The sequence below is a fragment of the Lineus longissimus genome, chromosome 17, assembly GCF_910592395.1.
Source record: "Lineus longissimus chromosome 17, tnLinLong1.2, whole genome shotgun sequence".
Lineage (NCBI taxonomy): Eukaryota > Metazoa > Nemertea > Pilidiophora > Heteronemertea > Lineidae > Lineus > Lineus longissimus.
Window position 1 is genome coordinate 9,572,564 of NC_088324.1, and position 24,839 is coordinate 9,597,402.

The 24,839-nt window shown below is 43.8% G+C and overlaps 3 protein-coding genes across 4 annotated transcripts; 2 read left to right on the forward strand and 1 right to left on the reverse strand.

Annotated features, from left to right (window-relative positions):
• Positions 1-38: 38 nt before the first annotated feature.
• LOC135501779 (uncharacterized) lies at positions 39-4,039 on the reverse strand. The gene is made up of 2 exons (XM_064794083.1): positions 3,957-4,039; positions 39-3,277 (listed from the first exon to the last, which is right to left on the reverse strand). The coding sequence occupies exon 2, from the start codon at positions 3,262-3,264 to the stop codon at positions 679-681; it is 2,586 nt and encodes an 861-aa protein (XP_064650153.1). The 5' UTR covers positions 3,265-3,277; positions 3,957-4,039; the 3' UTR covers positions 39-678.
• A 4,886-nt stretch (positions 4,040-8,925) lies between these two features.
• On the forward strand, positions 8,926-15,383 carry LOC135501690 (beta-1,3-galactosyltransferase brn-like). The gene is made up of 2 exons (XM_064793932.1): positions 8,926-9,058; positions 9,924-15,383. Exon 2 carries the CDS (start codon positions 9,980-9,982, stop codon positions 11,057-11,059), a length of 1,080 nt encoding a protein of 359 aa, XP_064650002.1. The 5' UTR covers positions 8,926-9,058; positions 9,924-9,979; the 3' UTR covers positions 11,060-15,383.
• Positions 15,384-15,818: 435 nt separating this feature from the next.
• LOC135501447 (ubiquitin carboxyl-terminal hydrolase 20-like) lies at positions 15,819-23,806 on the forward strand. 2 transcript variants are annotated; one of them, XM_064793572.1, is made up of 14 exons: positions 15,819-15,871; positions 16,612-16,737; positions 17,066-17,286; positions 17,677-17,868; positions 18,094-18,289; positions 18,518-19,429; positions 19,721-19,887; positions 19,992-20,096; positions 20,298-20,455; positions 20,602-20,794; positions 21,039-21,290; positions 21,604-21,712; positions 21,897-21,999; positions 22,139-23,806. In XM_064793572.1, the coding sequence occupies exons 2-14, from the start codon at positions 16,669-16,671 to the stop codon at positions 22,366-22,368; spliced, it is 2,907 nt and encodes a 968-aa protein (XP_064649642.1). In that variant the 5' UTR covers positions 15,819-15,871; positions 16,612-16,668; the 3' UTR covers positions 22,369-23,806. The 2 variants fall into 2 exon arrangements, with proteins under 2 accessions (XP_064649642.1, XP_064649643.1); XM_064793573.1 differs by having other exon boundaries at positions 15,841-15,943.
• Positions 23,807-24,839: the final 1,033 nt, after the last annotated feature.

Here is a 24,839-nt window from a genome sequence, read left to right on the forward strand (position 1 = left end):
TCAAGAAAAATAAAAATGCTGTTTGAATAAATTCGTCATGATTTATTACATGGTCATAGTGACATTGAGAAGAAAATGGTGTCCAGTGGACTTGCTGTGCCGCATATTAACAAAATCATGTACAATAAGCATGCAACAAATAAACTGATGCACTTCTGAAATCATCAGGAGAAATTATCTTTCCAGATCTGTCATTCCCTCTTGTGACCTCTGGAGCCGGTAAGGCTGGGTTTACTTTTACAAATTGGTGATGCCTATGCTCAACCAACAACTAAATGGTTACAGTGCATGCCACACTACTGGAATAACATTTGGAAACTGTAGTTAACATACAGTGTGTCCAACCGACCCCATCATTTGGCCATTTTTCAAGTCTCAGGGTGGCGACATGTCCTCCCTCAATCAGAAACCTGTGAAACCAGCATACATTTTAAAAATCTTAATGGTATACATAGTACTAAAGCTACTATACTAATGAAGACTGAAAATCGATTTAACTCTCACTAGGTGACGTCTTTTGCTTGCCCCGGCAGAGGCAAAAGTTACAAGAAACCTTGGTTTCACGTCTCATTCGAAGGACAAAGAATGCCATTCAACGAGGTGTACATTCACCGAGGTGTACATTCACCGAGGTGTACCTTCACCAATCAATTACTTAGGTACATTAGGCTCCCACATCTACCAAGTTTCATCAGGATCCATGTCTGGTTGGTGAGACCCAGGCGGAATCAGTTCATATTTACTTGTTGATCCACCACTGTCCATGATATGGCTGATCAATTCATTCGCGGTACGCTTCCGCGAAACCACCAGATACCGATCATCATTACGTCTACCATGGCTGCGGGTTTTCAGACCATATTTACGACACTCCTTATGAATGACAGCCCGCTCTTCATTCGAGAAGCTAGGTGAGAATTTCATATCGTCCTGACGCCCTGATTTTGCATAGTCACTGATAACGTCACGGACACATTTGATAAAACTTTGCGTTATCCCTTGTTCTTTCGATAGGCCAAGTCCCTGGCGATTGATCACACCCGCATCCGCTTTTACGGGTTCTTCAATTCCTGTCCCCTTTTTACCAATGCCTCCACCACTCCAACCCATCATCTTGAGAAGTTTGTTCCCAATACCAGAATCGATTTTTTCTTCCGATTTAGCAATTTCACCCAGTACCTCCTCTCTGGACAATGCAGATTCCTCAGTGTCTTCGTTTTTCTTCGTCTTGATTGTATAGCAGTACTGTCGCAATTTCTCCAATGCTTTCTCTGCGGCTGCATTTTTTGCGTCCTTGCTGGTTGGTCCTGGCATATCGGACAACACCTCATGCTCGAGCAGAACACGGCACCAGTGCTCCCCATTATGCTCCCGATGATCAAACACCAGTTTCATTTTACTGAAAGCGGCACTACAGCTGACAGTGGCCAGAGCTGTTATAGTGTTAAATTTTGGCTTCATTGGTTCAATGATGATGAAATTTTGCAAGACGTTCATATCTGGGTGCAAACGCTTCATACCACGAGTTGCGACTTCTTCCAAACCACACTTGGTCAAAACAGCAGGAGTCTCAGCGGCGATGACTTCAGGTACATTACCAAACGGAGTATCAGATGCCTGAAGCTCTTTTTTCTCTGGGTTGATGCTAACGATTTGAAAATATGGCTTCTTCAGCTTCTCAAGTGCATTATCCCAAGCATTATGCTTCGCAATCTTCTTTTTTGTTCCTTCCCCTGTCGCAACAACAATGGAATCTATTTGCAATTCACAATGCTGCCCACCAACTACCGGAACAAACAGGGTCATTGGTACCATCTTAACCTTATCTAAACAGTACTGAATAAATTCAATTGAATTGTTCCGTTTAACCTTCTGTTCGATCATCTCTAAGATCTTTGTACGCAACCCAGCATATTTCACATCCATCTCCCCATGAGGTTGCACATGTTTCCCGACAGCAGTTTCAAAGTTTTTCATGGCAGCTTTGTAGCCACTTGAATGTTCTGGTGGGGCCCCTAGTGATGCACTCGGCTGGTTGACGTTGTCTGTACTACTGTAGGCCGCGTCTGATTTAAGGAAAGTCATCACTTTTGGCTTTGAATCATGGTCCGAGGCAGACATTGTCCGCTTACGCTTTAGAGGATTTGAGCCAGACAATAGAGCTTGTTCAAAACTGCCAAGCTTTTCAGATTCAGCATGTTCATGTTTTTGGTTATGCGCTGATGACGAGGACTCCGAGGAGCTGCATTTATGGTCAGAATGAGACGAGTGATGGTGGTGATGAGGTGAGTGCTGCAAACTATGATGGAAATGATGGTGGGAGGGGTGGCCATGGTCACTGCCTGAACATTTCTCCGTGTGCTCTGAATCCGAAGCTTTTACAAACTTGACTTCCTTCGCCTGCTGCATGGCGCGGTTCCTCTCTTCCAACTCTACAACGATCCCGCCAAGATCCTCTTTCAAAATACACAACCTCTTCATAACAGCGGGGGGATACGTTGCACCATATATATCAGAATTAATGAAACAATTTGCTAAACAAATCAACTGATTTTCTGGCAGTTGGTTGTGATGGGCCACGATAAATGCTTTACGCAGGTTCCATTCATGGTCACTTTCATAAGAGTTACGATATTTTTCAAATGTTTTAAGTTGATTCTCATCGAGACTGGGTCCAGACATTTGATTATCTCGCTCCATTTTAACAATGTTATACACTTCGTTCGTTCTTGATTTTGAATGTGTTGCTCCTTTTGGCGTTATGACTGCAGATGTTTTTTGAATAATAGATGTGACAGTGTCCGAGTTTGAATCTACAGCTTTTGGCGGAGCAGATTCAGGCAAATCTGCACGATCGACAGTGTCATTTACACTTTCACAAATGAGTTTTTTTGCAACTGTCGGCTGTGTGGAATTAGTTGTGTCTGAATCCCCAGACACCCAATAAGACGCATCTAACACTTTCACAGCTGCTTTCCTTTCCTCCTTCACAGTAACTTTATTTTCAACCGGGAGTTGAACCCTTTCGGGTGATTTTGTTTCCGCTTTTGCAAAAGTGTTCTTCCCTTCCTTTCCAGTCAGTGTTTTCTTTTCCTCAGTTGCCAATGTCTTATTCTCTTCTCTTCCTACTGATTTGGTTTCTAACCTCGCCGACGACTTCTTTTCTTCCCTGGCCTGAAGCTTCTTGGCTCCTTCTTTGCTCACCGTTGCTCCCTTTCTTGATTTTTCCTTTGGCTCGTCAGTAACCCAGTATGATGGGTCCATCTCACTTCTCTCTCTGAAAGATAAGAACAGAAGTTTTTTTAAAACATTGCAAGACAAGGCTTAATTGTTTTGGACTAGGCCTATAGGGTCTCCACAACCCAAATAAGGTCAGTCTAAACATGTGGTGTAGCTACTCATTAAATTGGTGCCTATCATTTGCAGTCAATAATAAATAACATTTCCCTTGGCAAAGATCGACTTCCTTTATATTTAGGCCTATGTAAATAAATGTGATATGGCCTAAGATGTCAGTGACCGGCATTTCAATCCATGTCCTAATCTGATGATGGGGCCGGGGGGGGGGGGGGGGGGGTGAGGGGGGTGAGGGGGGTGAGGGGGTTGATACAGCAGTGGCTGGCAGCGGACATTTGCCTTGACTCTTGCTTGGCGCTGCCACAGCTTAAAGTGCTGTGGTACAGCCTAGAAGCAGTGTCATCACTGGCGAAATCGACCAAAGTTTGTGAGGGACTGAGTTTCGTCCAAAAATAGATATGTTTACACACCACTGCAATGGCGTATTGCAGGTACACGTCAACGGGTCATTGATTGTCGGACGTCAGTTCGCCAAGAAAACCAAATGAATCGAAGGATTCATTGAACTCATCAACACATCATTAGTTTTCAGTGAAGTTCAACTGTATTCCTAGGTAAATCACTTTGGCATATAGAGAGTAAGATTACAATTAACTCACGTTAAAGTTTGAGTTCCGGGGAGGTAGCGTTGTCAGTACGGTGGTTTAGGGGCGCAATAACCTAGCTTATAGCGAGCAATTAGTACACTAAGATTTCCGTGATTAACATAATAGTTGCAAGTATTTGGCATTTTAGACTCATATTTCGTGCTATAATAACTACGTTGTAAACATAATGCTCAAAATTGATTCATGAAAAAGTTGATAGGGCAATATCAAGCAAGCAGTAATGGAAAAAAGTGTAATTCCATTAACTGAATATTGTTTTTAGACACTATAACATTTTAGGCCTACTTTTCCGTAAACCACGAGATTCAATGTATGTGAAAAAAACAACACATATAAGTGAGGCGCCGAGTATATAGTATTTGTAAGGTAAAGAAAAGCTCGGTCTCTAAAGTCTGGAGGTCCGGAGTCCGTGAGCGCTGACAGTCTAGTGGCGCGGTACGGATAGATCGAGAGGTTGGTTTGGGGTTCCGCCGACGGTGCTTGCATGCATTGGTCGTATCCCCGAAACCTTTACAACGACAACAAATCTGGTGGCATCCAATGACGGTAAAGGAATTGACGGTGGTACAAAAAATCTGGTGGCATCCAATGACGGTATAGGAATTGACGGTGAAGTTACATTGGTGGTATCTATCCAATGAGGAATTGACGGTGAAGTTACAAAAAATCTGGTGGCATCCAATGACGGTATAGGAATTGACGGTGAAGGATCTCGTGGCATATCGGATGCGCATCCGAAGACGGTAAAGGAATTGACGGTGAAGGATCTCGTGGCATATCAGATGCGCATCCGATGACGGTAAAGAAATTGACGGTAAAGGATCTGGTGGCATATCGAATGCGCATCCGATGACGGTTTTATATATATATATATTATATTAATTTTAGTTTTATACTGTTATGTAAGTACAAGCTCTGTTTGACAGTCATGGCTGCTCCACCGTGCTGACAACATGATAGAGAGATGAGACAGTCACAGCTAGGCCACATCAGTCTTGGCTGCTCTGCCAAGTTGTCAACATGGTGAGAGAGATGAAAGAGTCACAGTCGGGCCGAATCAGTCCTGGTTGCTCGACCGTGTTGACAAGGTGAGAGAGATGAGACGGTCACAGCCAGTCCGAATCAGCCCTTGCTGCTCCACCGTGTTGCAAACATGGTGAGAGAGATGAGACCGTCACATCCAGGCCAGATCAGTCTTTGCTGCTCCACCGTGTTGGCAACATGATGAGCGAGATGAGACGGTCACAGCCAGGCCGAATCAGTCCAGGCTGCTCCACCGTGTTTGCAACATGCGGAGAGAGATGAGACGGTCAAAAGCCAGGCCGCATCAGCTCTTGCTGCACCACCGTGTTGACAACATGATGAGAGAGATGAGACAGTCACAGCCAGGCCACATCAGTCTTGGCTGCTCTGTCAAGTTGCCAACATGGTGAGAGAGATGAGACGGTCTCAGCCAGGCCGAATCAGCCCTTGCTGCACCACCGTGTTGACAAGATAATGAGAGAGATGAGACAGTCGCAGCCAGGCCGCATCAGTCTTGGCTGCCCGACCGTGTTGACAGCATGGTAGAGAGAGATGAGACGGTCACAGCCGGGCCAAATCGGTCCTGGCTGCTGCACTGTGTTGCCATCGTGATGAGACAGAAGGAACGGTCACAGCCAGGCCGAATCAGTCCTGGCTGCTCCACTGTGTTGACAGCATGGTAAGAGAGATGAGACGGTCACAGCTAGGCCAAATCAGTCCTGGCTGCTCCACTGTGTTGACAGCATGGTGAGAGAGATGAGACGGTCACAGCTAGGCCAAATCAGTCCTGGCTGCTCCACTGTGTTGCCAACATGGTGAGAGAAATGAGACGGTCACAGCGAGGCCGAATCAGTCCTGGCTGCTCCACTGTGTTGCCAACATGGTGAGAAAGATGAGACGGTCACAGCGAGGCCGAATCAGTCCTGCCTGCCCGACCCGTGTTGATAGCATGGTGAGAGAGATGAGACGGTCACAGCCGGGCCAAATCGGTCCTGGCTGCTGCACTGTGTTGCCAACATGGTGAGAAAGATGAAACGGTCGCAGCGAGGCCGAATCAGTCCTTCCTGCCCGACCCGTGTTGATAGCATGGTAGAGAGACAAGATAAGGAGAGAGATGAGACAGTCACAGCCAGGCCGCATCAGTCTTGGCTGCCCGACCGTGTTGACAGCATGGTAGAGAGAGATGAGACGGTCACAGCCGGGCCAAATCGGTCCTGGCTGCTGCACTGTGTTGCCATCATGATGAGACAGAGGAACGGTCACAGCCAGGCCGAATCAGTCCTGGCTGCTCCACTGTGTTGACAGCATGGTGAGAGAGATGAGACGGTCACAGCTAGGCCAAATCAGTCCTGGCTGCTCCACTGTGTTGCCAACATGGTGAGAGAGATGAGACGGTCACAGCGAGGCCGAATCAGTCCTGGCTGCTCCACTGTGTTGCCAACATGGTGAGAAAGATGAGACGGTCACAGCGAGGCCGAATCAGTCCTGCCTGCCCGACCCGTGTTGATAGCATGGTGAGAGAGATGAGACGGTCACAGCCGGGCCAAATCGGTCCTGGCTGCTGCACTGTGTTGCCATCATGATGAGAGAGATGAGACGGTCACAGTCAGGCCGAATCAGTCCTGGCTGCTCCACCGTGTTGAGAGCATGATGAGACAGAAGGAACGGTCACAGCCAGGCCGAATCAGTCCTGGCTAATCCACCGTGTTGAAAACATGATGAGAGAGATGAGACAGTCACAGCCAGGCCACATCAGTCTTGTTGGCTGCTCTGCCAAGTTGTCAACATGGTGAGAGAGATGATGCAGTCACAGCCAGGCCGAATCAGTCTTTGCTGCTCCACCGTGGTGGCAACATGGTTAGAGAGATGAGACAGTCACAGCCGGGCCAAATCAGTCTTTGCTGCTCTGCCAAGTTATCAACATGGTGAGTGAGACGAGACGGTTACAGCCAGGCCGAGTCAGTCCTGACTGCTCCACTGTGTTGACAGCATGGTGAGAGAGATGAGACGGTCACAACCAGGCCAGGTCAACGTGGTGAGAGATATGAGACAGTCACAGCCAGGCCAAATTAATCAGTCCTGGCTGCTCGACCGTGTTGACAACATGATGAGAGAGATGAGACAGTCACAGCCAGGCCACATCAGTCTTGTTGGCTGCTCTGCCAAGTTGTCAACATGGTGAGAGAGATGAGACCGTCACAGTCAGGCCGAATCAGTCCTGGCTAATCCACCGTGTTGACAACATGATGAGAGAGATGAGACAGTCATAGCCAGGCCACATCAGTCTTGTTGGCTGCTCTGCCAAGTTGTCTACATGGTGAGAGAGACGAGACGGTCACAGCCAGGCCGAGTCAGTCCTGGCTGCTCCACTGTGTTGGCAGCATGGTGAGAGAGATGACACAACCAGGCCAGGTTAAGCACAAATATCAGGAACATCACATCAAAAGAATCGTTTAATTTATTAAGAAAATGTAACTTTTCAAATCTGGATACATGAGAAGTTTTTTTTAATATTATGACATCTTCTCTTAGATACTTCTAAATATCATACCATAGAAGAGGTATCATTACAAGAAAAGATCAAAATGTCCAATAAACCATGGGAAATTTTAAACTTTTTTGAAATTTATCTTAGACCATCACACTTGTTCCCCGAAGTGGTGTCTCACTGCTTGAAGGGATTTGGGTCATATTTTCCCTAAACAGCTTCTCTTCATTGGGTTGCTGCGCTAAGGGTTCTGCGACTCTGCAGGGCTTGGAAATTCTTCCGGGCCTAACTCTGGTCCCTGAAGTTGCCGTTAGGCTGCTTGTAGGGGGATTTCTGCTCAGGCATCATGCTGGAGCATTCCCTCGATCCCCCTGGTCCCTGAAGTTGCTGTTAGACTGCTTGTAGGGGGATTTCTGCTCGGGCATCATGCTAGAGCATTCCCTCGATCCCCTGGTCCCTGAAGTTGCTGTTAGACTGCTTGTAGGGGGATTTCTGCTCAGGCATCATGCTAGAGCATTCCCTCCCCCCTGGTCCCTGAAGTTGCCGTTAGGCTGCTTGTAGGGGGATTTCTGCTCAGGCATCATGCTAGAGCATTCCCTCAATCCCCCTGGTCCCTGAAGTTGCCGTTAGGCTGCTTTTAGGGGGATTTCTGCTCAGGCATCATGCTAGAGCATTCCCTCCCCCCTGGTCCCTGAAGTTGCCGTTAGGCTGCTTGTTGGGGGATTTCTGCTCAGGCATCATGCTGGAGCATTCCCTCCCCCCTGGTCCCTGAAGTTGCTGTTAGACTGCTTGTAGGGGGCTTTCTGCTCAGGCATCATGCTGGAGCATTCCCTCCCCTCCCCCCCCCTGGTCCCTGAAGTTGCTGTTAGGCTGCTTGTAGGGGGATTTCTGCTCAGGCATCATGCTGGAGCATTCCCTCCCCTCCCCCCCTGGTTCCTGAAGTTGCCGTTAGGCTGCTTGTAGGGGGATTTCTGCTCAGGCATCATGCTGGAGCATTCCCTCCCCCCCCTGGTCCCTGAAGTTGCTGTTAGGCTGCTTGTAGGGGGCTTTCTGCTCAGGCATTATGCTGGAGCATTCCCTCCCCTCCTCCCCTGGTCCCTGAAGTTGCTGTTAGGCTGCTTGTAGGGGGATTTCTGCTCAGGCATCATGCTGGCAGCATTCCCTCCCCTCCCCCCCCCCCGGTCCCTGAAGTTGCTGTTAGGCTGCTTGTAGGGGGCTTTCTGCTCAGGCATCATGCTGGAGCATTCCCTCCCCTCCCCCTCCCCTGCCCCTGCCCCCCCCCAATAAGTCCTTCCACAATATTGGTTCTAGTTCTTAGATTTGCCGCTAGGGTTCCGTCGTTGGATGTCAGCTCATCGGCCGCGTCGGAAGGAATGAAATCAGCGCCTCTAGTGTCAAGATTGTTCCTGGAGGTAATCGCGGAAGGCGAAAAATGCAAGATGATTTATTTCGGCGGGTGCGCTGGAAAGTGGGTGTGCATGTTCACCGGTTTTCATATCTCATTTGGAATGATATCGTGCGTTACAAATCTCAAAAGATGTAGAATTTTGATCAAGTGATACTAAGTAACATAACCAGTGAAGTAATTGTCAATTTTATGCCGAGCTTCTGGCCTAATCGGCCGATCGGAAAACTGTCTGAAAACGACCTGTCATATATGTAACCAATGCATTGTACACCAAAATACACTGTCCGATGCACTTGATAAATGCATGATCGATGATGCACTACAGTATGACAGTACAGTAGAGTCGAGTAAGATGGTGCATGACGATGCTATAGGCTATGAAATGAATCATATTTCTGCCAAACACCAAGTTAAAGGCCAAGAGAAGCGTGGAAGAGTGATCTCATTGAAGAGGCGAGACTGAGTCACCTGGCATGATAGAATATATAGCAGATTTGAAGTTGGAGCTACTACTTTAGATCCATGCACTTGATTGGGACCAACGTTTACGAAAACGTCACGTCACGTTACACTAATGTAAAATGCATGGTGACGTGACGACGGCCAACACTACGTCATGTAATCGTTGTTCCCAATCAAGTGCATGAATCTATAGTATAAATATGGCTAAATAAGGCAGCAAGTAGGCTAAATTTGTGCAAAAATATTACGACCATGACCGTCCGTGTGGACATGGTGGACATGCTGCAGGGGTGGAGACTCGCATCTGACCGGAACTAGAGTTCACCTTTTGGCTTTTTAGTATACCTCTCACTCTTGCCAGTGGGACTCGTCATCAATTAGACATTGAATTGGTGTCAACCCTTGAATTTTTTTGGCGGGGTTCAGATTTCGAATTGACTGTGCATCAATATGTTTGATTGATTGATTGATTCTTTATCTTCACACCCATGTATGTAGTCTTATCGATGTTATTCAAACCAGTTATTCAGATAACTGACAGAACGATTGATATTGATACCATTGCCTTTTATTTCAGAACCGTCAACGTGGATTAAACGAAGTTCCATTTGTGAAGACCACTGGCACGTCACGATGAGGCGATTTCACTTGAAAGATCTGAAGATTATTCTCCGACGGAAAGTACGAGGAATATACTTCCTCTACTTAGGTATTCTACTGACAATCCCGGCTCTGTTTCTTTTGGATATGTCTGGTGCTTATGAGTACGCAATGCAGACACCTTTCACCCATTTCCGATACCCTCTTGATGTCGACATGGTCAGTGTTGTGCGCGTTGTGAAACAAAATGGCTATCCTGGTCTGCAGCCAGTCAACAAGTACCCATTCAGGGAAGTTATTACAAACAATCACATATGTGACGAGGTAACTGACGGGAAAATATTTTTGTTGTATGCTGTGAAATCTGCAGTTGACCACTTTGAGCGGCGCATGGCAATTCGTAATGCCTGGGGAGGGGAAAGAGTTCTGGGCAAGACTATTCGAACAGTGTTTCTACTTGGAACCAGGTACTACCAGGTCAATCTTCAGGACAAAGTCCTTGCAGAAAATGAGAAGTTCGGGGACTTAGTCCAAGACGATTTCTCTGATGAATATTTCAATAATACCTTCAAAATGATGATGGGCTTTCGATGGGCGACAACCCATTGTCGGAGTGCTAAATATATCCTTTTTGTAGACGATGACTTTTACATATCATCGCAGAATCTCGTGCAGTATTTAGACCATGTCCGTGACGATAACCTTATCGCTGGGTTTATTTGGAACAAATCCTTTCCAATGCGTCATCGCGTTAGTAAGTGGTACGTCTCGCTTGCGGAGTACCCGTTCACCCATTGGCCACCATATCCAACAGCCGGTGCTTATGTCATCTCGATGAAGACCGCTATCAATTTCAACATCGCTTTCCATTATACAAAATACATGCGGTTCGACGACGTCTTTGTTGGCATTGTTGCCTGGAAGTTGCACATTAAGCCTGTTCATCACAATGCGTTTCATTTTTATAAAGTTGACCCTTTAAGGAAGGAATATCTTAATACTGTTGCTTCACACGGATACGAAGATCCTGACGAACTCGTAAATGTTTGGGAGGCCCATCGGGAGCTTTTGAAGAAGGTGTCGCGAATATCAAATCAGGCACCAAGAAGCTGATAAACGATTGTCAATATTGGCGTGCCAGTATCACCAACTGCATGTATTATCAGAACCATTCTTTCCATTTTTGTCAACATTTGTTATCCTTGTTTATCTTTTTAAATCAGGTGCTGTTTTGAGATTTACAAATATGTCTCATTTGTTGGGGTTGTTTTTTTCTCTGCAACATCCTTGATAATTGGAAATCTATTTCAAAACTACTTTGAGGGACCACCCAAAAACAAATTATGTCGAACCCTTGAATATCAAATTTCTGCATCCTCTTGCAAACAGGGTCTACAACACGACTTCTCCTTACGCATGTTTGAGGGAGTAAATATGTATCGAGTGAAATGATCTGAAATTGTCGGGATGAATTCCCTGATGCTCAAGCGGTTGTCTTGCTACAGGCCTTATGAACGATGTAGTCTAAAGGTCTGTGTTATCTTTTTGTGATTTTGGCATTTACTTGGGCCATTGTACTTCGTTGCTTTAATAAGGCTTACAAAACCTGCCTATCGAGTCTGAAGTGCAATAATGTTTGCAGGTGGTGGCTTTTCATCATACAGCCAAACATACATACTATAATAGGAAGAGATCAAAATAGTCATCAATGCACTTGTTATGTCATGCATTTTTAGTCGGTCTACATAATGTAATTTGAGAATGAGAGTTCACTGGTCATTGGTGCTTATGTCATCAGTTGATAGTTACTTAATCTCATTACTTTTTTCCCTGTGGGACGGCCTTTAATCAAAATGATATCAATTATGTTTCGAGATCCGACCACAACTTAAGGCCAGAGGGAAACATCTTACACAAGATTATTAAAACATGATATGCATATTTTTTTCAATTCCTTATTTCACAATGTTCTGTATTGCATGTTATTCTGTGTTCCTGCAAACTATGCAGGGCCATTCTGTCTTGTTTATTTGCAATGTCTGTTTAAGAAAATTTGGCAATTTGGTTTTTCGACCATCCGTTGTAAGTCATAGAGGTGCCATTTATGATAACCTCGTTGCAATTAACATATTAATAATGGACTCTGTGCGTGTATGTGTACTGCCTGCATGGTTATAATTGTATCGCCTTACCTCACATAGTTTTTTGGTTTGGTGGCATGAGAAGGCCCGAGACCCACCAAAGCCCCACATTACCTACCTGGCAATGCCTGGTAGAGATCTGTGTTCTTCTCATATGAATGTGGAAGTGTGCAATGTTATATACATCAAAACCTACAGGTGTGTGATCAAGTGCAAGTGAAATTGAAATTGAATTTGTTGTGTTGAATTCACATGTACTTGTCTTTAATAAGAAGAAGTGAAGCTTTTTGCTGCAATTTCAGACCTGGTGCTTCCTTCTTTTTGGTATTATTTGTGGTTTCTCTTAAAGCCATTTTATGGTTCTACATACTGGGTACTGTGAAGTTATTCATGAATTCAAGCCCTTATAGCCTGGAGCTCAGTTTTCAAGAGGGTGTATTTCTAAATTTTCATCTGTAGCCAGTAGTTTTATGTGCATAATATTTGACTGCATACAACATTATGTATGAATGTTTTATGTAGATCTTAAAATGATCTCCTCATTTATACCAAAGTGATTAACCAATCAAATTAGACCTTGGAAAATCTGCTTCCCAACTGTCCGTGAAACGTACAGGCGCCCCAACTCTTTGAGCTGGCCTACTAAGAATTTTCAGGGACAAGTTTGAAATGCATGATTCTGAGCACTGTGAGTGCTGTGATACATGAAATGGGAATAAAGATTGAGCTCTTGGGAATGACATACCTTTAAAAAGGCATACTTTGAATTGTATATCAAGAATATTGGCCCCCGAGGTTTGTTCTGAGGAGTGCAAACAACACCCTAAGCTTAACACCCTGAAAACACCCCATTTATGTCAATCATACTTGCACTTGCAGTGCACACATTTCCCAGGGTAGGCGAGCTGGGATGCCAGCCCCAAATACACATGCTTCTCGGTAACTTTGGATGCTAATTCTCCAGGGTAAAGAAATGATGCTCATCACAGCTCAAACAAAATCATGTCACTGATGTACATGTATGATAATCCAATCTATAAATTGTCTGGTGAAATGAATGTTGTAGAATATACGTTTATATTTGTGTGTTGAAAATAATTGTATTTTATAGTCCTGCACCGTTGTGTACCGGTAGATTGTAATTACTTGTGGCGCAGGAAAATAGTAAGACACATGGCTGCCGTACTGTAAATGGGGTTGTCATTGTGATGAAAATTTACTCGTGGATTATGACCATGTACACAGCCACTGTGTTGAATTTTGTATTCAATGCAATATTGAAAATCTCGATTCTCTATTTCAAATTTTGAATGGACGGCGTGGGCTTAAGAATGGGTTGTTGTGAGATTAGTAATGTTCATTCAAAATGTTTTAGAGGAGCTCTGAGGAGTAGTGACACATTCATAATTTGTAGGGACAGCATTTTTCTGCCCCAAAGGTGTCCTTTAATCAAAGTGAGGTTCTGCTGCGAGTGAAACGTTTCAGCGAATGTCTTTTACTTATCAATCCCATCAAAAAGGAGATTCAGTACATGCAACTTGAAACAAAAGTGTTTAACTTGAATGCTTTGTACAATGAATCGTGTTTATACTGTAATTATCTGCAATCAATTATATGTTCACTGTTATCAAACGCATGCGGTAACTAATTTGCATTGTTTTTTTCTTCATGTTTCAATGAAATTGATTATCAATGGGTGCTTTTGTTGAATTGTAAAAAAAATGTGGTGTCTATGTATAAAGATTCTCCCAAATGTCTTGATTTGTGAAATTGTCCGTGGATCATGATAAATATTTGTCATTGATGATAACAAGAAATGATAAAGACTCGTCTCTCTTAAAATTCTTGATGATAACTATTTGTGAATACATGTATATATGAGGTCTAGGCATCAGATTTTCCACACCTTCCGCTAAGTTTAACAGTGCAATCATTCTGATTTTGATGGCATTTCGCTCACCTTATCCCGTTTTGGCTAAAGCCTATAGCCAGGTGCTGGGACTATGAGTTAGTCAGGTCACACCGGTTTAAATTTCTTGAAATAAACATGGGATGCCATCATTGCTGCAAAACATTTCAGGAAATTTTGACCTATGAATTTATTTTCTTAACTCTTTTTATTCCTTCAGTTGCTTTATTCATTTTCAAAGGTCAATGACAATGAATAGTAAGTTAAATTCAGCAAAAGACTTGGGACTGAAACATCTAAATGTCTTGCTCTGTATGCATGGTGTCCTCTGGCGTGGAGGAAAAGTCAGGTTGTATGTGATCTGGATCTTTGGCCTAAGATAGCTTAGAAATTTATTCTTCAATTAACATAATCATAAAAAACATATCTTTTGAAATGAATATCAATATATCAGGATGCAGATTATTATACAAAATGTAGAAAAGTATAGGAGTGGATGTAATGACCTGGCAGAAAGCCAGTGGTCCCAGGTCAATAGTCAAAACTGAATTGTCATGTAAAATGCACACCGATACTGTGAACTGTGAAATTTTTGCAATGATGAAAGTTGGCGAATTTGTTTTTTTCCAAATGGTGATTCATTAAAAATCGCGTTGGCTGCCAACATTTGATGTGCATTACAGTTTGAATTTTCACACTTTTAAGCTTGTGTTAGACAGTTGCGAAAAACGTAATGCTGAAAAAAATTTCATGGTTTACATTATCGGAGTTTTCCACACCCACATGCAACTCCACGGATCTTGGCTTGATGCTATATCCTCCTGAAAGATTTTTGCATGATGCGTCATTTTACTGTCTATATGTTACCTTTCATATCCCTATATTTTCCGTTCAAGCTTTGGCGAAAAAAAGTTGTAAATCAGCTCAACATCTATTCTTCGATGTAACCTGTACGCGCAGCTCTTTCCATTTGAACTCTGAAGCCCGAGATGCGACATCAAATAGAAAGGCCGAACATAGTTGCTTGGGTGTCCTGTCCTTGCCACCGTAAAAAAGAATGTGACAAATATCCTCCATATTTCTGTTGCTAGGACCCTGTGTTATATGTACAGTCCATTCAAGGGCCTGGCTTAGAGTTGGCTTTCTTGATCTGGTCTTGTGCAGAGAGGTGGTCGGCATTGACTCGGCTAAGTGGGCGCACAGAGAGATTGCTGCTGATCCCATGTAGGGTGAATGTGTGTAGCTTTTGCATCAGTGATGCCTTTTTAATGCTGGTCATATTCATGATATCATTGTTTGTTGCTGTTCAAGAATTTTCTACTTGTGTTATTCCAGGTCTTCTGCTTTTGATGATCTGATTGCTGCTTTTATGACCAATAAATGATAATCAGTAATAATCCGTCGTTTTTATTCCTGTGGCATATTTTACTATGGAGAGCATGGTAAATTCTACATCCACCATGGTGAGCCTGGTAAACTCCAATTTTACCATGGTGAATCTGAGATCTTTTTCATAAGGGTTGAGACCCTCTGTATAGTGTGACTCTAGTCCTGTGTTACTCCTCACAGTTATTCATGTTGTTTGTGGCATAGTATTGATATTATTGATATATGCCCTAGCCTTCATCTTTACCCCTCCCCTGGAGGTGGGAATGACATTTTACCTTCCATGATGACGAGATGTGGTGCTGTGGTTGAAGGAAGGCAATGGGGTGGAAAAACTTGAAGGCAACAGTATTCTCTTTGTTATCTTCTATGCCAACTTCTGTCTTCGGCAAACAGTGAGGAACGTCCGGCTAGGACGGAAATGTTCAAAATACGTTGTCGCCATTTTCATGATTTTGGACTTTTCAGCGATTTTTCTCGAACTGTATTGTAAGATTTCGGCAAGTGTGTGGACATAAAGATTTGCAGCAATACCACATATGCTATTTAGATATCCTCTGGGTATGGTGGAATATAATCGTTGACTTATAAAATTTTGTACATTCCTCTGTAGAAGCTTGGAACTAGCGCTGCCATTTTCAACTTCTGTACATTTGTGTACATTTTGTACATGTATTTAGGCCTACTCCACTGACTTCTCTCATGAACTGGCTTCACCATCATCATCCGACATCGTCAACTTTGCGGACTCGTAGTCCTTTTGAAACTTTTCTCCTTTCCGCTTATCCGTTTTAGCAGCCATACCGGTGGCGGTAGGCACTTGACTTTATAAGTTTATCCTTGAGGGCCTAACTACAGAATGGCCGGGACAGTAGTAGGCCTACTAGCTCTCTACATTATGTACACTCTGTCCCTCTGTACATTATGTACACATTCCTATCATTTAGCACAGAGTGTCCCGGGTATTCTGCAGTTGCTCCGTGGAATCTGCCAACTGGCAAAGCGAGGATGCAATCATTCCCGATTCCATATTTTAGCAGTCTCTCATTGTCTAAAGTGTACCATCGCCACTATCGGGCCAACACTGTAAGTGTCGTATGAAGTGACCGCAGCGCTTGTGGTTATCTATCTCAATTGGATTAGAAGTGAGAAAGATCATATCTGATGTGTAAACCTTCAAAGCAGATTTCAAACCTTAGATTTTAATATCCCAAGATTATTCACTTCAGGTACTCACACCTGTTAGTCTGTGAATAGCTGCAATTGATGTTATAATCAACATCGAGATGAGTGCCTGTCCTCACATCGTTACCAACAGTGATGTCACGTGGCGGGATATAGCCACTAAGAAAGAGGTAAATGCATTTCTTCAAACCAACCAATTCTAAATGGAAAATACCACCAACCTGAAAAGCCAGGTCTCCGAATGAAAGCACTGGCACGAAGGATAAGTGAATAAGACTCAACTTTTTAGTGGCCGGTAGAGCTACCCGGTGGCTCCAGTTCAGGGGTAGAGCGTGTGGCTACCACTCCATACATGAAGGTCCCCGGTTCAATACTCAGCTTTGGCGACATTTTTAAGGACTCAAAGTCAAAGTCACTTTTTACTGGAAACTCTGTGACTTTCAGGACTGTCCGTTTCAAAGTACCAATCTTGCCTGACATGTTCTTTTTCTTCTTCAGAGTTCCCAGTGCCAAGCTTGCGGTGTGGCCGGACCGAATCTGTGGCTGTGTTTGAAGAGCGGATGTTTCTATGTTGGCTGTGGAGAGTCCGCCGAAGACCACAGCTCGACTCATGCGGATGAGACAGGCCACTGCGTGACTCTCAACCTCACCACTCAGCGCATTTGGTGCTACACGTGCGAGACTGAAGTGTTTCCTGGTCGAAATAACCCGCCCTTTGTGTAAGAATTTTCCTTGATTGATTCAGTTTCTTTTGTGCAGCCGTATCGGAAATTGCTATTGAGCCAAGTTTGTGAAGTTCCTACCACGGACTGGCTGGTTTTGTTGTCGTTAGGTTATTGATTTAGCTCCTGTGAGTATGTGAAATGAGATTTGATGAAGATCAAAACCACTGTGACAGGTATTGAGATACTGGGTCTCTGAGGTCTGAGTATTGCACTTTTAGGACATCTGATGTTGTCTGTTGCCATGAACATGTACTGCAGCGAGCATTGAGAGTTTGGTTTAAAGGATTTTTTGTGACACATCCTGTAATGTTCATCTCTTGAGTTCAGAACATGTAGAGTTAGGTTTGGTCCAGTTTAACGGGTTCATTTTTTTCATTACTTTAGCATCAAGGATAACCACATGCTAGCCTCGGAAAGTTCTCCGCTGCGTGGTAGAGTAACTATCAGCCAGCATCATCACGAGGAGTCTGACACTGATGATGAGGATGAGAATAAGAAGCCGAGGGGCCTGACAGGTTTGAACAACATCGGCAACACGTGTTACATGAATGCTGCCCTACAGGCTCTGTCGAATTGGTAAGTTGAAATTCGATTCAGCGCATCTTGTGGTGGAATGGGGTCATCATCTCTTCAAATCGATGTCACGGTGCGGTTTTCCGTGAATGACACTGTTTTCATTAGAGGCTGACCTCATAATTAAGCTGAGTTCAGCCATTCCACTGAATTAAAATTGGCAGCAGAGAACACTAAATGGAGTTCAATCAAACCTGTGTAGCTTATCTCTTCTCAACTTCATTGCAGTCCCCCTCTGACGCAGTTCTTTCTGGACTGCCCCGGTTTTGTCCGGACAGATCATAAGCCCATGTTGTCGAAGAGTTACCTCAAACTGATGCGGGAGATGTGGCACAAGAAACGACCGAGCTATGTCGTGCCGTCGTCTGTGGCTCATGGAATGAAGATGGTCCTGCCGTGTACCTTCAGACTTAATTCCCAGCAGGTTCGTGCTATTTCAAATGTTTTGATCTGATGAATGTGATAGCAACTTGCCCTGGGTTCTGTTGCATTCTTATCGACCCTGTGATGACAAACCCTGGTCGCAGCTTAATAATCAGTGGTTGTTTTCTGCTTTTGAAGTCAAAAGTCTTTAGTAGAGAAGTCTCTCTTGAGTTGTCAGTAGCGATAGAGGACTGTTGAACTAAAATAATGGTAACTCATCTAATTTCAGGATACCCAGGAGTTTCTAAGATGTTTTATGGATCAGATCCACGAGGAACTGAAGCAGATAAAAAATACCATGGAAGCCACGCCGGAGGAAGATGAATCTGAGGTCATTCCCGATCAGCCGACAGAACGCCATTCATCGCCCCACAAGGCCATGGAGACGAACCTGATGGGACCGTCGGATACAGAATACGAGACGTGCGACTCTGGTCTCAGCAGTGAAAGGAATTCCATCGAGCAAGGTCTCGCGGAGGAATCACAAGATGTCCTGATGGAGGCTGGGAGAATCGCACGTGTTAAACCGACGATCATGGCGAATAAGAATGATAGGAGTGAGTCGGTTTCAAACGGTGATACACACGGACATACGGTTATATCGGCCGAGACGCCGAGTGTGATGTCTGTACCGGATCATGCTGCTGGCACGGGTGAACTGGCCAGTTCGGTTGAAAAAATGGAAGTGAAAGAGTCGGGCACTGAGGAGAAAGAAATTGACGAGAGCAGTTCTGTTGAGAGCACCTCGATGCAGGTTGACAATATTGAAGGGGGGTCTGAGCCACCGCAGGCCGAGGCGAAAAAAGTTCAGAAGGAGGCTTCAAATTTTGCGCATAAGCGCAGCAATGGTGATCCGCCAACAGTTACTGAGGAGGCCCCTCGGATGCCGACGGAGATGACGGAATTTACAGATGCGTTGTCTGATTTGGAGATGTCGCCAGGACAGCGTCGACAACAAGGGATCCGGTCACGGCAGGCGTCGGAAAGTGAACGTCTTCAACAACGTATGGCGGCGAAACAGGGGAAGGGTATTCATGAGAAGCAGGGCGGCAAGAAGAAGTTCCCGGAGCACGTCAGTGTGATTTCTGACATCTTTGACGGGAAGATTAACAGCTCTGTGCAGTGCCTCACTTGTGAACGGGTAAGGTTTGGTTGATATATCACAAAGGCTGTCGATTCTTCTTCTACGCATTCCTCTCTTGCGTTTGATAGCTGGTTGGTAGACGTCACGTTCCATCCTCAGCGACGAGATGTTAACGAATTCGGCTGTCGTAGTAAGTTGGTTGATCCGTTTCACCCAATCGCTTGCAGGACAGTGTCTCTCCACCTGGCCAGGTAGCTTCTCCCTCGGCCAGGAACTGTCTGCACTCATGAAAACTTGACTGCTCTGGGCCAATGATGACACCCTTAACGTGATTCATTTCCCTTCCAGATTTCGTCGACCAAGGAAACTTTCCAGGATGTTTCGTTACCGATCCCGACCAAGGACCACCTGCACATGATCCATGCGTCGCATGTCAACACAACAATGAAGGGCACGTGTGGCGAGGTCAACCTACAACAAGGATGGTTCGCTTGGATGTATACGTGGATGAAAAGGTATTGTTCTCTGTAATTTTGCACTGCAAGACAAGTGAGATGCACTGCCCTCATTCGTACGCATCCATGGTATAAATATGTAAATACCTTTCTCTCCACTTCAGCTGGTTCTGGGGACCCCTAATCACATTGCAAGACTGCCTGGCCGCATTCTTCTCGGCCGATGAACTAAAGGGCGACAACATGTACAGTTGTGAAAAATGTAAAAAGTGAGTACATTTCTAACATCTCAGGGGTAAATATCCGGTAGGTGCCACTCACTTCGGTCCATGTGATACGTTGTGAGGAGACAGGCTACCCAGAGATAGTGATCAACATTTGTTTTTGGTCCGTGTTGATGTTTGGACTGCCTAATTTTAAAATAAAAGACATTTTCCTCAAAATCTTTTAGTTCATTTTACAAATTTCAGATTGAGGAATGGTGTCAAATATTCCAAAGTGTTGGAGCTGCCCGAGATTCTATGCATCCACTTGAAGCGGTTCAGACACGAGTTCACCTCGAGTAAAATCAGCAGTTATGTTCAGTTCCCACTTGAAGGCTTGGACATGGGACCTTATCTACATAAAGGTAGGCTGCAGTCTTTCCAACAGAATATGTATCTCAAACCGACACTGATGATCAACTGATTTGAGTGTCATGATAGATTACCTAGAGTGTTTATCAAGTATGTGCGGTCGGTTCTCGTTTCACAAAGAATCTTCATTTTTTTACAGAGTGTACATCAACAGTGACTAACTATGAGCTCATCGCTGTTATCTGTCACCATGGTAACGTGGGAGTCGGCCATTACATCGCTTACTGCCTGAATGCGCTGAGCGACCAGTGGTACGAATTTGATGACCAGTATGTGACCCGGGTGGACGAACAGACTGTTGAAAGTGCGGAGGCCTATGTGTTGTTTTATAGGTAGGGGATTTTTTTTTTGGTAATTGAAACATTTTTTCAGGTATTTTCAGGAAAATATAACCCCTGTAATGAATTAAGAAATGTATGCTGCTAATGTCTTTGCGGTGTCTGTACTGATGACTGACATCGCATTTTGAAAACTAGGAAATGTTGTTTGTCTTTGTATCATTGAAGTCAGTCATACTGTTTTGTGAATTCATATTTATAAATTTTTGTTTATTTTTATTTATTTTTATTCATAAAGAAAAAGAAATGACAACATGATCCCGCTGCGGCAGCAGGCCATGGAGCTGATGGAAGACAAAGAGGAGAGTCTGATGCAGTTCTTCATCTCGCGCCAGTGGATCAACAGATTCAACACATTCGCGGAACCCGGCCCGATCACCAATGAAGATTTTCTATGCAAGCATGGCGGGGTACCGCCTGCACAAGTGTCGTATGTGGATGATATGGTGACGGCTGTTTCGCAGCCTGTGTGGGAGTTTTTGCATGAAACGTAAGTTAACAAGTCCTTCTTCGGTGATTTTGATCCACATTGGGCGAGGTGGTTCAGTACTTTGATTACCACATCCTTTGAATAAGACAAAAATTGATCGTCCTGAAGTGTCAACGCAAAAGCCAGCAAAATATACCTTGGGGTTAATGTTTTACATGATTTGTACTGCCTCCCTGGCAAAGTCTGTCAATGGCTCATAAGCTGCAGTAAAACAGAAAAACACTCGCTATAATATAAGCACAGAAAAGTATACACTTTTGCCATGATATTTACTGTTATTAAGAATTTACTGAGTCGTGTTTCTCTGCTCCAGCTTTGGTGGTGGCCCGGCCGTCAATCATCTGTACCAGTGTGTCACGTGTCAGACAGAGTTGGAAAAACTCAAGAAGCGACAGAAACATGAAATGGACACATTCATACGGGTAGGTGATGTTACAAATATATCCGTCTCTAATTCTTTCATCCATCTTGAGAGGATGTGGAAGGTCATCCTAGCTCTTTGCAGGTGTGAAATTATCCTGGGGCACCTCACCCAGGCTTGCAAAACAAAGCAGTTTTTCTATCCATGTAGTGTGCTGATTCTATTTCGAACTATTCCACTTCCAGTTGAATGCTGAATTCAAAGATGAGGAGAATCCGAACGTCATCTATGCGATCAGTATGACGTGGTTCAAAGAATGGGAGAACTTCGTCAGAGGCAAAGTGGATGGTAAGTTTAATTTTGTCTGTATTAGCTTTTGTAATTGTATACAACATTATCATCTTCTGTCTTGTTTCGACAGATAGTTGATCTGTGATTGGGGCTCGCTATTTTAGTTCTTGATATCTTTTCTTATAATATCTTTCAGGTCCACCACCAGCTATTGACAACGCGAAGATAGCTTACGTCAAAAATGGCATCTCTTTCTTACGCACCAATTCTGATTATGGCCAGTTATCGGAGGAGATGTGGCAGTTTTTGTTTGAAATTTATGGCGGGGGACCAGAGCTTGTTTATAAAGAAAACAGCGCTGCGGTGGAGAGCAAGCCACTGGAAGCCGGGGATGGAGCGAAGATGGGGGAGAGTCCAAAGGTGTAATTGGGACTGAGCATGCAGAGGTATCCAGTCGACAAGGGTGGTCCAAGATAGGTTGATAGTTTTTGATTGGTAGACGCTCTGCGGTGTATTAATATTGTGGTTCACTTGTCTGATTTGGTGTTTGGCCAGAAACGCTGCATTGCCAGTGGGGTTGTCAGAGTGGCACAGTCTGCCACCTCTAAGGTCCCGGGTTCAATTCCCAGTCAGTCCCGGTACACTCATGTGATAGAGAGGGCAACTCTCTTCGACGGCGTAGGATTCCTCCGGGGTCTCCGGTTTCCTCCTACTTACATAAGAATCGCCTTTATTGTTTGTAGAGTTAATAAAGTCAGAGGCTAGGCTCTCAAGTCAATATTTTATTCAACACTTTGTGTTTAACATTGCGTCACAGAAGCACTATTTTGAGGTCAAAAACACAAAATGATATGATTGAATGAAAAGTAAGTTGTTGCTGTTGACAATATTTATATTGTATGTCTTTATATTAAAGATGTTGTTTGGCTTTAGCAAAGTTGACAATAGTGAGACTGATCTTGCGAATGAACTAGCTACATACATCTAATATGCGGATGTAATATGCCAGTGACTTTGTTCTTCATGACTGCCATACTCTTGCATACATGTACATGTACCTATAGATGTATCATATATCTTTGCATGTTGGAAGAGATGATGTTATTATTTTTGTTGATGCCCGATTTATAGTGGAAACGTACACGTACATTGTACTACTGGCCTTGGTATTAAAGCTTGTCTGCCTAGCTGAACCTAATTTACATGTAGTACATGTACATTGATAATACAAATGTTGGTGTCTCAAATCTTTCTCGAGTTGAACTTTGTATCAGTTTTCAGACTCATACACACGTGGTCTTTAGAGAAGGTTCAATAACATGGTGTTTTAATACATGTAGGTACAGAGTGTACATGTACATAGGTTGTTATCGTAAAGCACTGTGCTGTCTGATTTGCTTGAATAAAATCTTGTATTAATTATATATGCAATGATGTTTATTCCTGTGTATAGAGCCTGCCCAGAGGATGACATCACAGAAAATGACACCATTTTAGATGTACATTTTTTTAACAGACGACCCTTCTTTTATAAATCTTAGCAGTTTCAAGTACACCACAAGTAGGTTATAATGTCAGCTGGCATCTGGATAGCGCAAAACGTTTTGGACCTCAGTCGATGAATTGGGTAAGATAATCTGCAAACCAATGATATTTACTATGATCAGTTTCCATTTCAAAAATGTGGCTGATGAGAATCACAAAATCAAATTTCATTGGCCTTATAATGGAGAATGCTACTAATCAAGAATTAATATTGGTATCATGCAGGACTACTTGATGTAATGGTTAGATGTTATGACTTTCACAGTATATGCATGTTGAGCTATTACTACTATTCATACATTAATAAATTATTTAAATCACTGAAATAAGTTGTTGATTTGTTCTTTGATCAATTCTCATAACTGATATGCTGAGTCATTCTCCAAAGTAATGATAATATGAATGTAAGGAAATTGTCAAACCTTTATCCAGCTATCCAGTTGGCTCTTTCAGTGTCGTCTGAGGTCAATGTCTATGCGTGACCTCCGGAATTGTCCTAGATATTTGGGAGGTTGGAGCACCCCTGTCCTTGAGCAACTGTCAATAGTGTTAGCAGACTATCATGGCCTCAATTCCCCTCACGACCATGCCCCCCTGATAAAAATTTAACCCTTTCATGACAAACCAACTTATGTTTTAACAGACATTCGACACAAGTAAAGGCAAAACCATTTGAACGTCATGCCGCTCTGTATTATTGCTCGCCTAGGCCAGGGTGAGTGTTAAAGGGACAATATAGGCAGAAGATGAATCCGACATGACCCAGGGCCCTTACTGTGTATATTAGTCACCTGAAGATGGTCAAATTAGCCCCTCTGCTCCTGCCTATAGTCCCCCTTTAAGTTTCAAGATGCCAACCAATTGGGGAAAGTGCAGCTCCCTCCTTGACATTCATACATTACGAGAAGAAAACTTGTGTAGATCATATCACCATTTGTGCTTCATGCTCGGTAAAATCCCTCCAATTTCACTATATGGCACATACATGTAATGATGTTCAGCTCTTGTACAGCTCTTGTCCTCAATTCATTCGACTTGCAAGTGCTTAAATAGCCATATCATTATCCAGGCTTTTGACTGGTACATTCCTGTTCAAGCTATTCCCTTGGGAGTATACAGTCCAGCTGACGCTCAGCAATAGGACTCAAAAACCATGACCATCTCTGCCAGCTTTTTACCAATAACTCCTCGGTGGAGAGATGCAAGTAAGGTTAAGTGCCTTGCTAAAGGACTCAACGATGAAACGGTGATAATGACTTGGAGTGTTGAACCTATGATCTCCTGAATATGAGCCCTGCCCCCTGACCACTATGCCACTGAAGTTATATGTATATATGTGTAAAATCAAGAAA